Below are 15,198 nucleotides of genomic sequence, written 5' to 3'. Positions count from 1 at the left end.
ATTAACACATGTTCCACTTTATACTTATACTTGATTTCAACAATAATATTATAAGCAGACACTACTCATGAGTTATACAATACTTACGACCTCACACTCGTATTTCAAACACGTTTAACACATTGCGCTACAATTTAATATTGGTTCATAACTAGAAAACCTACGTTTTCCCTTTAACACTGCGCATCAACATTTTTCTCAAGATAAACACTGGTCAGGTTATTGTATAATTCACAGCTCACAACACAAGTAATGTCACATCAAGTGTTAATCACACACTTATTCACAACTAAAACTCATGTTCACAATTTCACATCTCATTATATCACAATGAACCATCTTATATTTACGTGTATCTCACAGTTTAACACATTCAACTTTGCATTTATACTCAATCTCGATAACAATATTATAATCCCAAAGTAATATATTATTCTACAATTCATCATATATTCAATTTATCACTTATATACAATCTCAATCATAATGTCAATCTCAATATAACTATTTATTACGCTAATTTTATTCAAGACACAAACAAATTATACAAAATTATTTCTCAATCCACGGGGAGTAAAACTCCTCAAACAATTTCACATAATCATATAAGAAGAATTTCACTACAATAAACTTCCCAAAATAAATCCCAATTTGATCCTTTAAGAACCCCTACACATGTTCATTCTAACCCCAATTGCGATAAACTCATCCCTCTAAGCGGGCTCACGTGTGTATTGTGACAGTAATAGTGGCATCTCTAGCGATTTTTTGAGATTCTTCAAGTTTTTCCTCTGACTGCTCTGATAGGATTCTCAAACGTTAGAAAGAAGGAGAAGGAATTGAATCCTTCATTCTATTGTCTACGTGTGATGAGTATTTCTCCCTCCACATACGTTATTTTGTATATCCCAACGGTGAAGATGTTTGGAAATGAATCGTGAACCGCATATCAAAATTTCACGATAATCCAACGGTAAACGATTCCAGAATTGTAGTTTTACTGAGATAGTTTTTGGTTTCTACGGGAAAAGAAAAATCTACAATGCAAAGGGTATTTCTCTCAGCTTCAACATGTTTTTGTAATTTCCAACAAGGAGAATGTTCGGAAATGAGTTCCAACCCTGGTGCTCAAATTTCACGATGACCCAACGGTGAATGAGTCCTAGATCGTCGTTTTTCTGAGACGGTTTGGTGGTATGCGAAAAAAGAGAGGATTTTGGGAGGAGAAGGAAAAACGAAATTGAGAAAAAGAGGAGACGTAAAAAGTATGATCAGTCAGAAAATTGACCTAAGATGTCTCTATTATTTACTTTATTTTTTCTTTGTTTATTATTTTATAAATAAATACTCTATTTTATTTCCTATCAAATAAATAAATCAAATATTTTTTTCCCTTCAAATCATTATTTTAATAAAGTTATTTTTTTATTTATTTAAATAAAAAATCTCATATTTTTTTAAAAATTTTATTTATTTTAAATGAAAAATCTTTTTAATTTAATTCACTAAATGAAAAACGAGATGTTACATGCTGAAGTGATGGCGTGATCAAATTATTTAATTATATGGCATGCGTAGCCACTTGCGACTAATCAGTGCTTATCTTTATCTTACAAGAAACCTTTTTTTATATTTTTTTAGCTATAGCATTGCCTAAAGTCTCCACTAATTATTGGCACAGTACTCTCATAAGCTCTTTAAGCTAATTTTTAAAATATTTCATACTATTATTTTAATAGAAACCAAAAATGAATTGTGACACACGATGGAATAACTCAGTTTTAAGAAATTCCACGATTGATTTGACATCTGTTAATTATTTTTCTTTAGTTAATGTAATGCAAATGTTTTATAACTAAAATTGGTTCAGATAAATAATAATATAAATAAAAGTATGTGTCCAAAAGAGAAATATTTAAGTAATGCCAGAAATTATTATATGATTTAAAATTATGTAATCCTAATCAATATATATATATATATATATATATATATATATATATATATATATATATATATATATGATATTTTTTAATTTAAGAGAAGAAGTTAATGTGTCTGTAAAAATTAGTCAAGATTAAATAGTTTCAGATCATATAATATTTTTTTACTTTATAATATAATTTGAAATATTCTCTGTAATTTGTTAGAATTTAAAAAAAATATTAAAAGCTATAAAATTTTGAACGGAATTTATTAAATAACAGTTGAAACTTACAAAATTCAATATTTTTTAATAAATTAAAAAAATGTGTGAGAAAACATTTCTCTTCTCAAATGACCACATAACAATGACGTTTTTTTTATAGGAAATAACAATCATGTTACTCTACCTAAGTACCAACCATAACATTGAGCTACCTTTGCCAACCACCAAGAAATATGCATTTTGAATAGTGAAACAAGCAATTGGATAAAATAAGACAGGGTTAGCAACGATGAAAAATGTCCAAATTAAAGATCATTGACATTCCTTGCTTCCCACGATGTCACTACATTTAAAACAACAAACATTTCTTATTCATGAACAACTCAGTTACCAAATAAAAATGTGGAACAATGCATCATGCAGGATCCTATATAAAAGCTGTCATCTTATGTCACTATAATTAATATACTATAATAATGTTCACAAAGAAATTGGAAAACCTTGTTCAGATCGCTCCTGTGTCCTGTCCAACATTAAGTTCGGCATCTTAGCACAACTTTACTTTGTCAACATCGTCAAACTGTAAAATAATTAGAGACAAAAAGAGATTATGATATTATTCACACTGATAATACCTGGTTGGTTCAAAAATCCATGTCAACTTGTTTTTTGCAATTTTATCCACCATCATGATCTTGACATTAATTAAGGTAAGTTTTTTGATTGTTATCTTGTTTGTGTCATTCAAATTCAACATGGTCTTGTGTATTGAACTTGAGGAATACTATCCAGAAGAAAGAGATGCTTTGATGCTCATAAGGGATTCTTTGAATTCTTCTGTCAATTTGCAAGGGAATTGGACAGGCCCTCCTTGTATAGACAATCATAGTAGATGGATTGGTATCACTTGTTCAAATTGGCATGTTGTTCAAATTGTTCTTGAAGGAGTTGACCTTAGTGGTTATTTACCTCACACATTCCTTCTAAACATAACTTTCTTGAGCCAACTTGACTTCAGAAACAATGCACTTTCTGGACCACTGCCAAGCCTCAAGAATTTGATGTTTTTGGAACAAGTCCTATTATCATTCAATAACTTCTCAGGGTCAATTCCTGTGGAGTATGTTGAAATTCCTAGTCTACAAGTGTTGGAGCTGCAAGAGAATTACTTAGATGGTCAAATTCCACCCTTTGATCAACCATCATTGGCAAGTTTCAGTGTGTCATATAATCATCTGTCAGGGCCTATTCCTGAAACTTATGTGCTGCAAAGGTTCCCGGAGAGTGCATATGGTAATAACTCAGATCTTTGTGGAGAGCCATTGCATAAGTTATGTCCTATTGAACCTCCTGCCCCATCTCCTTCTGTTTTTCCTCCAATCCCAGCATTGAAGCCAAATAAGAAGAGGTTTGAAGCATGGATTGTCGCTTTGATTGGTGGTGCAGCTGCACTGTTTCTTCTTTCTCTGATCATTATTATTGCTTTCATGCTTCGTAAAAGGCGAACATATGGAAAAGAATCAACAAGAAATGATTCAGCAGGTAAGAATTATCTTATACATGTCAATTCCACCATTCATTTTTTCTAACCGATTATTGCAATGCTATTTATGCAAAATTTCTAGGATAAAAAAAATGTGACAAAATATTTGTCTAATAAATTTAGAATGTCATAACTTTATAACTCATTAAGAAAATGCAGTTTTCATGCTGATTCAGGATTTCTAAATGTTTTTAATTTTTTGTATATATTTCATATAGGGTATGTTTTTGGGGCATGGGCAAAGAAGATGGTGTCTTATGCTGGGAACGGTGATGCTTCTGAAAGATTAGGCAGATTGGAATTTTCCAACAAGAAATTGCCAGTTTTTGACTTGGATGATTTATTGAGGGCATCAGCAGAAGTGCTAGGAAGAGGGAACTTAGGCATTACATACAAAGCAACACTTGAAACAGGAACTGTTGTTGCAGTGAAGAGACTTAACCACATGAATGAAGTGAGCAAGAAGGAATTTATCCAGCAGATGCAATTGCTTGGCCAGATGAAGCATGAAAATCTAGTAGAAATAATCTCCTTTTATTTTTCAGAGGAGCAAAAGTTGATAATTTATGAATTTACCTCTGATGGCACTTTGTTTGAACTCCTACATGGTTGGTTCTGAATTCTGATTCTTTCCTTCCTTAAACAACACAACTAACTCAATACACTAACATTAATTCATAATCTGTTGGTGCTAGAGGGTAGAGGAATTGGAAGAATGCCACTTGATTGGACCACAAGACTTTCAATGATCAAAGACATAGCAAAGGGTCTAGTTTTCCTTCATCACTCTTTGCCTCAACACAGGGTTCCTCATGCCAACCTCAAATCATCCAATGTCCTAATCCATCAAGATAGTAAAGGTTACCATTGCAAGCTCACAGACTGTGGTTTCTTGCCTCTTCTCCAAGCCAAACAGAATGCAGAAAAACTAGCCATAAGGAGGTCACCGGAATTTGTTAAAGGGAAGAAACTGACACACAAAGCTGATGTCTATTGCTTTGGCATCATTATGCTAGAGATTATAACTGGCAGAATACCTGGTCATATCTTAGGTGAAATTGAGGAAACAACCAATGATCTTTCTGATTGGGTAAGAACTGTAGTGAACAATGATTGGTCCACAGATATATTGGATTTAGAAATACTAGCAGAGAAAGAAGGGCATGATGCAATGCTGAAGCTGACAGAGTTAGCTCTAGAGTGTACAGATATGACTCCAGAGAAACGGCCTAAAATGAATGTAGTATTGGTGAGAATAGAAGAGATAGAGCAAATGAGAAAAGAGAATGACTAAAACAAATTTATGTCACTGCAGCAGGATCTATTATTGTCTTGCATGAAGTGCACCCCTAGAATTTCATTGTATTAATCTGAACACTAAATTCATATGACACATCATCCAAGTCAGAAATGTCTTAACAATTGCATATAACAAATGTGTACGGAAAACATTCTTTTCAGAAGGGATAAAAATCTCTTTGATATTGAGAAATGATTATTTCCATTGCTTTTTTCTTCTTCTATTTTATGTTTGTTATTATTTCGATTTACTTTGTTATTTAATTAAGCCAATGACGTTGTGTAATTTATGTAGTAAACTTCATGTAGTAGGATAAAATTTTGTTGTTGCTGTATGATTTGACTTTAGAAGACAGTTATGACACACTAGTAAGGATTATAACATCTGGTGATATGTACAAATAGAAAGAGTATTTTATTCACAGTTTTGGGATGAAAATATGCCTTATTCTAATAAAAATCATCTAGGATCACCTTTCCAGATGTACTTCTGTTTTTTCCACTTTGCTTCAACTATTTCCAGATTTTGGTACCTCAGAATATCCCAGTTAAGTTGAGCTATTTATTGAATGAAAGTATGTTTATCCTCTCCATTAGACAGATTCAGGAGAAGTGGATCATAGATGGTCAATTAAGCATTTGAGTTTGAAGAGAAAGGGGTAATTTCTAATAGTTAATAAATGTAATATTTGTTAAATTCAAACTTAAAAGTTAAAACAATAGTTATTAAGTATAGTTGTCCAACAATTATATATAAGTTTTACTCCAATTAATCAATAACTGAAGCAAAAAAGAGTAAATTGCATAACATCGATACTTCCTGAGGTTTCATCAATTTTTTTCTCAAATATCTCTCATTTTTCTTCTTTTTCACTAATTCTTCTTAATTGTTTAAAAAATATTATATCATGTATGCTATAAGAAAAGTTGAGGTAAAAGTTAAAGAATTAAATGCTACATGAAATTTAAAAACATTAATAAGATGGAAGTGTAATTTACTAAAAATAATGTCATAATTAACCAAACTCGAGAACTTGTCAGAGAATATGATGAACATGAATTGGGCCAAAGATATTGGGCTAGTCAAGCTTCTTCACATGGGGTACTCTCCACAAGCAAAGTTAGGCTTGTGCACGTCCACCTCATCCACAGGAATAGTTTGCAGATTGCAGCCTCTGCTTTCGACAGGTTGAGTAAGATGCAAAGCCACATAATGAAAGACGAAGAAAAATATAGGACATAATTTCTTAGTAATTATATAATTAATAAGTAAAATTTATTAAATTCTACATGTTTTGATATAACTATAAACATATTCAATGTTTATATTTAATAATACAAAAATAAAATGTAATTGTTTTTGCATTATGTAACATTAATAAAAGTAACTCAAACTTCAATACACGAGTCAGACAAAGCCTCTTAAACCGCAACCGCAAGGCATAGCTTGCAGCTACACTTTGGTTTTTGTCCTGTTAAGAAAATCAGGATCAACATAAAAACACTGCATTCAAACACAGGTGATTGTTGATGTAGATGTGTGTAGGAAATAAAGAATGACTCAAAATTGTAATAAGCAGCCAACACATACCAACACCACCACGTGTAAACCATGTAACATTTCACGTACCTAGGTGTCTCAGCTAAGTTCAACACCTAGTTTCCCCATATAAGCACAATCACTCCACTTTTCAACCATGCAAAAAGTGCCCTCATTTTAGCTTTCTCTTCCTTCATAATTTCTCACCTTTCAAATCTCCATTCAGCTTCATTTTCTGCATAGAAAAAACCCTTTTCTGGAGAAAGAATATAGTCTTCAGCTGGACAAGGATCATTCATCTTGAAAGAAGAGTTTGTGTGTGACAATCTTTATAGTTCTAAGGAGGGTGCAAGAGAGAACTGAATTTGCTGTGATGGCAACTCGTAGATATGCTTTTGGAAGAGCTGATGAGGCCACTCATCCAGACTCCATGAGGGCCACTTTGGCTGAATTTGTTTCCACTTTCATCTTTGTCTTTGCTGGAGAAGGCTCTGGCCTTGCTTTGGGTCTGTACATATATTCACAATCTTGGTTCATACTTCACGTAAAAAGTGCTTTGAAATTTTTTTTATTGTATGTTTCTAGTCATACACTCATACTCATACATTACTACATTACTAGTATAAACCCCAGACACCTGACACTGTCTTCGGTTGTCTTCGGTTCCTATGAACCAAAAAAAATACATTACTAGGCATAATCTTGGATTATCTAATGCATACATATGCTATGAATATGTATTAGTTTTTTGGTGTGTATATGTGAGGGTGATTATTATTTGTGTGGTTTCTCTTTGTTGCAGTTAAAATTTACCAGGATTCAGCTTTCTCAGCTGGTGAATTGTTGGCAGTTGCACTTGCACATGGATTTGCTCTATTTGCTGCTGTTTCTGCAAGCATGCATGTATCAGGTGGCCATGTCAACCCAGCTGTGACATTTGGTGCTCTCATTGGAGGCAGAATTTCTGTTCTCCGTGCCGTATACTACTGGATTGCTCAAATTCTAGGTGCTATAGTGGCTGCCCTCGTTCTCAGGCTTGTCACTAATAACATGGTAAACTATATATTCCACTTCTTCAAAAACAGTATACAAAACATTCTCCGATACATTAAGGATGATGAATACAAAGAGTTAATTATATATGTGACATGTAAATTTAACAGGATTAAGATACTCTTTTGCTCCTTGAGTCAGTTTCACTTTGTTCTCCTAATTTTAAAAAAAAAACACTTAATTTCAGAATTTTTGTTAAACCAAGTTAGTTCTTCATGAGTTTACCATACTAACTTGATTAAGGGCCTGTGTGGATACGATGTATAAGTGTTTTTGGGAACTTCTCTACTAGAAATATAAAGTTTTTTTTTCTAGAAATATAAAGTTTTTTTTTCTAGAAATATAAAAAGCTCTCAAAAACTGTCAAAGGACTTCTATCCTTCAAATAGATTCCAACTTGGTTATATGGTTTATTAATTGCATAACTTGTACAATCTTTTTAATGGAGACATGATAAAATAAAATAAAAAATTGGACTTTTCAATTAAAACTGATGTGTTGTTGCGGTTGCTTGTTGTAGAGACCATCAGGGTTCCACGTGGGACAAGGTGTTGGAGTAGGGCACATGCTTATACTTGAGATAGTCATGACATTTGGGCTAATGTACACTGTGTATGGTACTGCAATTGATCCCAAAAGAGGTGCTGTTAGCAATATTGCACCTTTGGCAATTGGACTCATTGTTGGGGCAAACATCCTTGTTGGTGGACCATTTGATGGAGCATGCATGAACCCTGCTCTGGCTTTTGGGCCTTCCTTAGTGGGCTGGAGATGGCACCAGCACTGGATCTTCTGGGTGGGTCCACTGATTGGGGCAGCACTAGCAGCACTGGTCTATGAATATGTTGTGATCCCAACTGAACCCCCTCATCAACACCAACCTTTGGCTCCTGAAGATTACTAGTTGCTTCCACTAGTTGTATCAAAATATGAGTGTTATTAATAGCTTTTTGTGTATCTAAATATAAGGGTATGCTTGTGTTTTCTTTTGTTTTTGCAACCACCCTTTTGCTTGAGTGGCCACTAGGCTCCTGCATGTGCATTTTTATTTTTCTTGTTTTGGGGTCACAACTGCCAAAGCCTAGTTGAGTGTGTAGCTGTTGTATTTTGTCTTCTACACATATTGAATAAAATGTGTGAAACCCTATTTTGTATAGGGATGCTACATCAGATTCGAGTCCGTTGCATGTAAACACTAGTATGCTAAAAGTAACGAATAGATCATTTAAGGGGGGAAACAAATAAAAGGATGTAAAAGATAATAATGCAACCATTCAAGATAATAGTATATCCAAGAAGTAAAAAAAATTCAAGATAGCCTTTCTATTAGATTGATTTGTTTGTTGAGAATTTGGAGTAAATTTTATAAAATATCAAATGAGCATCAAAACACATAAAGAATATTTGGATTTACAGGAATATTTGGATTCACAGGGAGATTGATCAACACGTGGTTATGGTCCTCATTTTTCTCATCCATGTTTTTCTAATTTTCTCACTGATGTATCTGATCACTTTATTTTCAGATAACAGTCGTATTGTTATGTGATATACCTAACGGTTATTATCTACATCCTAAAAATTAGGGATTATCTACATCTTGAAAATTAGGGATTAATTTTCTATGATGGATAGATATAAGCTAAACTCTATAAATAACATAGAGTTCTCAGTTTAAACATATCCTTAAATTTAATACCCATTGTATCGTTGGAAAGTGTTAAAGGGATGGAAGTATTTTGTGTCTTCAAGTCTTCAAAAATGCTGCTTGGAGAGCAATGTTAAGAGGTTAGTGATCCTATTTAATTATGTGATCTGTTTGAACATGTGATATGTTTACAGTTTTATTTCACATTTGGTATCACAACTATTTAACACACCATTTTCAACAATAATAGACTTAAATAATGAATTATTTGAGTGTTTTTTTTATTTGTAGAAATTGAATACGGTAATATTTACGCATCTTTTCAATTAATTGAGCTATATTCCTTGATTTGAATGTGTTAATATTTATTGAATAACTCAAAGAAATAAGTTTTGCAATATAAATTAAATTCTTGGAGAACTGAGGAATATTAATCAAAATTTATTGATGATTCATCTAGAAATCGGATGCGTCCACATGTGATAATTGTTGGCATGTGTAGACTTACTTTGCTTTTTGAATTGAATAATGTCTTTTATATTCTTGAGTTCTCAGAAAATTTATTTTAGCTTAAATACGTTAGAGATTTTTAAAATATACTCGAACTTTGCAATTAATTCCTGAAAAAATTTTGTTTCTCGTTGGATCCTGAAATTTTCAAAGTTTTGTGGAAAATTTCTGTCGTTAGTCTCCGTCAAAATTGTGATGCCATGTCCATTAGTTGAACACATTAGCGATACTGATAATTGTTATGCTTATGTAATTTGAATATTTAAATCACATAGCAATTATCTAATTTTCCTTTTTTTTATTGCTTCTTTTGTGTTAAAACATTAGGAATTTAGCTTCTTCTAAGTTTTTGTCCAATAAATGTTAAAGTGAGTTCATTTGTGTTTTGGGGTGTATTTTTTGTAGTATTACACAACAGGAGGCCTAGAAAAGGGTTAAAGAACTGGAGCAGTGCGCTCAGCACGTCAACAACCGCTCAGCGCGAGGAGCCAACTTGGAGGCCAGGCTTAGCACATCTTTGGCGACTTAACGTGCATCTGGTAGCTTAGCCCGCATCTGGCGGCTCAGCGCGCATCTGACAGTGTAGCGCACGGTCACTTATGCCAGTTGGACTCTGCATATGCGCTTAGCGAGCACATGTAGACTTAGCGCACAGTCAATGTCAAAAAATATGACTGTGCTGTGTTTTAAAGGGAAAAATAGGGAGAAATCAGGATAGTTCTTCTTTGGAACCAAAATAAGGAGCGAAGGCACAGAGAGAAAAGGGAGAACCCATTCACTTGGGAACCATTTCCTCCATTTTCTTCAAATTTCTTCCATACCTATTGTTTCCTTTTTGTATTAGTAAGTCTTGCATGACAATGAGAGGCTAAACCACCCATTGTTGGGAGCTCAGTGTTAGTCGTTATTTACGACTAACTTTTGTATTGAATAGTTACATGAAATTAACATCTTTTCCCCAATTTATGGTTTTTTTTTTATAGGAAGTGTACATATTTTCATGTTTAGTTTGATTTTATATAGTAGATACTCCCATTTTGTGAATTGATGTTGAAATCACTTCAATTTCAGGCTAAAAGAAGAGAAGGCTCAAGTAGCTGGTGTCTCGCTAAGCGAGGCATGCAGCTCGCTTAGCGTGCTGGGAAACTCTAAAAGAGGATCAGTTAGAGATGTGCTCGCCCAGCGCGCCGCAAGCTTGTCCAACGAGTCGTTTGTCTCTTCTCGCGCTTAACGCGCCCAGCTCACTAAGTCAAAATTCACTTACTCTTGGTTAGCGAACCAATCTCGCTAAGCGAGCCTTCAGAATCTGAAACGTTAAGGAGCCTTTAAAACACTGAAGTTGGCAGAAACTAAAGAGGGGAGTTGAAAAATAGAGCCAAGGGAGAAGCTAGAGCGACAAAAACGAAGCCACCAAGAGAGTCTAGGTTAGAGGAGTAAGATTAGGTTTGTAGAGGTTGAAGGAGACATCCTCAACCATTTTTAACCATTTTCTTCCCTCAAAATATATCCTTTGTATTGAAAGCTCATTACTTGTAATGGAAGGCTAAATCTCTTGGTTGGGAAGTTCTGTTGAATCTTTGATGTAATATTCTTTCACTATCTATTTAATGTTGTTTTTATGTGTTCATTGCTTCTATCCAACTTATTTTTACATGCTTGTGGCTTGATCACCCATTTGTATGTATAGTTAGGATTTTAAGCATTGGAAAGTGCTTTAAATCCTTAGAACTTGATAGAGCAAGCTAGAAAACTGTTCATTTTAACCCCAATTGCGATAAACGTATCACTTACCTCTAAGCGGGCTCACGTGTGTAGTCCAGTAGTGATAGCGACATCTCTAGCGATTCCCTAAGATTCCTCAAGCTTTTCCTCTGGTTGTTTTGCTAGGATTTCCAAGTTTTATAGAGAAGGATAATGGATTGAAGTCTTCATTTCATTGTCTCCTTGCGAGGAATATTTCTCTCATCACAACGGTGGGAATGTGCGAAAATGAGTTCCAATTCAAATTTCAGGACAATCCAACGATTAACGAGTTTGGAATTGTAGTTTTAGAGCAGGTTTTAGTGTACGCCTGAAAAAGAGAAGATTTTGGGAAAAGGAAAAGGAAAAATGAATTTGAGAGGAAGGAAGAAAGAATATATATACGTATCGTAAATATAAAAACTGATCTAATATATTTTTATTTATAGCTAGATACTTTCCTTGGACCATCATTTTTTATTAAACTTCTATAACACGTCTTGCATTTGAATTATGGAAGGATTATTAAATTGAAATTTAATTTGTTTTTCCTTTATGCACACATGGTCTAATTCTTTTCTCCCTCTGTATGCATGCATATGCATACTTGTTAGTTGTAATTCATGACTAACTTTTGTATTGAATAGTTATATAAAATTAGCATCTTTCCTCCAATTTATGGTTCTTTTTGTAGGAATTGTACATATTTTCTCATTTATTATGATTTTATATAGTAGATACTTCCATTTTATGAATTAATGTTGAAACCACTTCAATTTCAAGCTAAGTGAGGTATATGCGCTTAGCGAGTGGCATCCGCTAAGCGAGGCATGCAGCTCGCTTAGCATGCTGGAAAACCCTAGAAGAGGATCAGTCAGAGATGTGCTTGCCCAGCGCGTCGCAAGCTTGCCCAGCGAGTTGTTTGTCTCTTCTCGCGCTCAGCGCGCCCAGCTCGTTAAGTCAAAATTCATTTACTCTCACTTAATGAGCCAATCTTGCTAAGCGAGCCTTCAGTAGCTGAAACGTTCAAGTAGCCTTTAAAACACTGAAGTTGGCGGAAACTAAGGAGAGGAGTCGAAAAACAAAGTAAAGAGAAAAGCTAGAGCAACAGAAACTGAGCCACCAAGAGAGTTTAGGTTAGAGAAGTGAGATTAGGGTTTTAGAGGTTGAAGGAGACATTCTCAACCTTCCTTAGCCATTTTCCTTCACTTAAGCTCTGTTCTTCCTAGTATTGTAAGCTTATTTCTTGTAATGGAAGGCTAAACCTCTTGGTTGGGAAGTTCTGTTGAACCATTGATGTAACATTCTTTCACTATCTATTTAATGTTGTTTTTATGTGTTCATTGCTTTTATCTATGCTTATTTTTACATGTTTGTGGCTTGATCACCCATTTGTATGTATAGTTAGGATTTCTAGCATTGGGAAGTGCTTTAAAGCCTTAGAACTTGGAAGAGCAAGCTAGAAAGGTGTATGTCTAGGAATGAAGTGCAACGATCTAGTCCATATTATGATGTAGACTTATGCAACTCTTTTAGGCTGAGTTTGTTAAGGGATCAAGGACGAGATTTTAAAGAGAGTTAGGCTCATTCACTCGAAGGATCTTGGTTTGGATAATTTTTCAGTATAAGAACACTAGGATAACATTAAATAGAGAAAAATACATAACAACATCAACGAAAATTCAGTAGAACGACCTGACGCTTCTTACTTGACTGTTTTTACTTCTCAAACCTTAGATATTTAGTTTGCATTTAAATAGATTTTAGAACAAAAACAAAATCCCAACTTGATATTTACTTGCTTTTAGTTTATACAAACGTTTGCTCACTGACCATACAGTGCTGAGTGAAACAAATTCCATGTGAATATGATACTCAATCTTACCATTTTATACTGCTTGTGCGAATCAATACACTTGCCTACATCCGTGAAAAATAATGCTTACCGAAAGAACAACATAATATGCACATGTCCCGCATGTACAAATTATTTTATTCAACCTAAACCACTAGCATTTGTTATTTTATTATTTACTTTATTTTTTATTTTATAAAGAGAAATTCTATTTTATTTTCTATTAATTAAATAAATAAAATATTTTTTTATTTTCTAAGAATATATATTTATTTTATTTAACTTAGCACTATTATTTTAATTAATAAAATTATTTTATTTATTTATTTGATTACAAAAAAATTATTATTTTTTTAAAATTTTATTTATTTTTAAATAAAATCATTTTTAATTTATTTTACGAAAAAAATAGGTATTACAAAGATTATGAAAGAGGGTGAGACATAAAGGGTTAAACTTAAAACTCACCACCATAAGCACAAAATGCTGACTAAAAGAAAAATAAACACTTTATATTATATAAATATATGACAAAGATCTTAATCCATCACACAAATGCCACTAAGATAAACAAATGGCAAAAGGGTAGCTGATAATTAGCTCAGAACAGGAAAACCAAGCTCAAATTTGGGCCGTGAAGAATTACATAGGAAACATCGAAAAAGTGCCCAAAATCAAAAGATCATGAGAAACATGTATACAAAAGGGGAAAAAAAATTAATTTGACGATGAATTGATGATGGGCCACGTCACAGATGTGATTTATGTTTAGGATATTGTGTTACTTTCATTGGACTAGAATCTAGATTAGACGTTCGTACATCATTTTTCTCGAAAACAGATTTTTTTAAAGGCTACCATTTTTATTTTTTTTTGTGTAAAGTTGTAAGATTAAGTGTTATTTACTGAAGACAAAAGTGTTATTAATTATTCATTTTATTAATTTAACCAGTTAATTAATCATGATTCTTTGAAGAAAAAAACTCTTTAATTTATTTTATGATTCTCCTTCTTATAGTCTTTATCTTTACATAAATAAAATAATATTTTTTACATAAATAAAATAATATTTAATTCTCACTTTTTTAAGATATTTGATTCTCACTTTTTTTAAGCCTACGCATCTTTCTTGTTCAAAGTTCTCATGCATAAAAAAATGAAAGATTATTTTTTCTTATTAAACAATTTAGGGAATTTCTCAAAACTTCTGTCTCTAAATGGATATTTGCAAAAGACTTTTATTGAAAAAAAATTGAAGAAAAGAAATGAAATTCTTATCTTGTTTGGCATTTGATTTTTCTCCATGAACCCAGAACAATACATATTATGTCACAATAATATATATATATATATATATATATATATATATATATATATATATATATATATATATATATATATATATATATATATATATATATATATATATCAAGGCAGCAAGAACTTACCATAAAAATCAAGTTTGCACATAGTTTTTTTCTCTTGCAATTTTCCAGACAAGCTTAAGAATTTGGGGCCCAACAAGAACAGGAGTGTGCCTCTTCATTGTTTTATGGGCACTACTATTCTCCTATTTATAAAACATATTTTTTCCTAGTATATATAAAAATATTCAAAATTTATTTCTGTAAAAAAAATCACATTTTATATTGATTATATACATAACCGAGATAAAAGTGAAACATTTATATCAGTTATATATTTAATCAATATAAAAAGTTATCATCATAGGTTTAAATTTATTTGAATTTATGTTCAAATCAAAAAACAATACATTCTAATTTTATAAAAATGAAAAACATACTAAAAATTTTAACTCTATTTTTATATTTGTGAAAATAAAAAACATATTTTAGCTTTG

At 32.6% G+C, this 15,198-nt stretch overlaps 2 protein-coding genes across 2 annotated transcripts; both read left to right on the top strand.

The window, feature by feature from the left end:
• Window positions 1–2,639: 2,639 nt before the first annotated feature.
• LOC114367362 (probable leucine-rich repeat receptor-like protein kinase At1g68400) lies at window positions 2,640–5,215 on the top strand. Its single transcript, XM_028324527.1, has 3 exons — window positions 2,640–3,691; window positions 3,911–4,300; window positions 4,388–5,215. Exons 1-3 carry the CDS (start codon window positions 2,839–2,841, stop codon window positions 4,984–4,986), a joined length of 1,842 nt encoding a protein of 613 aa, XP_028180328.1. The 5' UTR covers window positions 2,640–2,838; the 3' UTR covers window positions 4,987–5,215.
• A 1,461-nt stretch (window positions 5,216–6,676) lies between these two features.
• LOC114367193 (probable aquaporin TIP-type alpha) lies at window positions 6,677–8,754 on the top strand. The gene is made up of 3 exons (XM_028324327.1): window positions 6,677–7,037; window positions 7,334–7,584; window positions 8,105–8,754. The coding sequence occupies exons 1-3, from the start codon at window positions 6,905–6,907 to the stop codon at window positions 8,486–8,488; spliced, it is 768 nt and encodes a 255-aa protein (XP_028180128.1). The 5' UTR covers window positions 6,677–6,904; the 3' UTR covers window positions 8,489–8,754.
• Window positions 8,755–15,198: the final 6,444 nt, after the last annotated feature.

The sequence above is a fragment of the Glycine soja genome, chromosome 9 (genome assembly GCF_004193775.1).
Source record: "Glycine soja cultivar W05 chromosome 9, ASM419377v2, whole genome shotgun sequence".
In the NCBI taxonomy this organism is placed as follows: Eukaryota; Viridiplantae; Streptophyta; class Magnoliopsida; order Fabales; family Fabaceae; genus Glycine; species Glycine soja.
This window is presented reverse-complemented; position numbering and strand designations above follow the sequence as displayed.

Bases quoted from the DNA above. Each gene is read 5' to 3' on its own strand.
- LOC114367193 (XM_028324327.1), top strand. From the start codon at position 6,905: ATGGCAACTCGTAGATATGCTTTTGGAAGAGCTGATGAGGCCACTCAT. The intron at 7,038-7,333 runs GTCTGTACATAT...TCTTTGTTGCAG, and splicing joins AGGCTCTGGCCTTGCTTTGG to TTAAAATTTACCAGGATTCA. The intron at 7,585-8,104 runs GTAAACTATATA...TGCTTGTTGTAG, and splicing joins GGCTTGTCACTAATAACATG to AGACCATCAGGGTTCCACGT.
- LOC114367362 (XM_028324527.1), top strand. From the start codon at position 2,839: ATGATCTTGACATTAATTAAGGTAAGTTTTTTGATTGTTATCTTGTTT. The intron at 3,692-3,910 runs GTAAGAATTATC...TATTTCATATAG, and splicing joins AACAAGAAATGATTCAGCAG to GGTATGTTTTTGGGGCATGG. The intron at 4,301-4,387 runs GTTGGTTCTGAA...TGTTGGTGCTAG, and splicing joins TTTGTTTGAACTCCTACATG to AGGGTAGAGGAATTGGAAGA.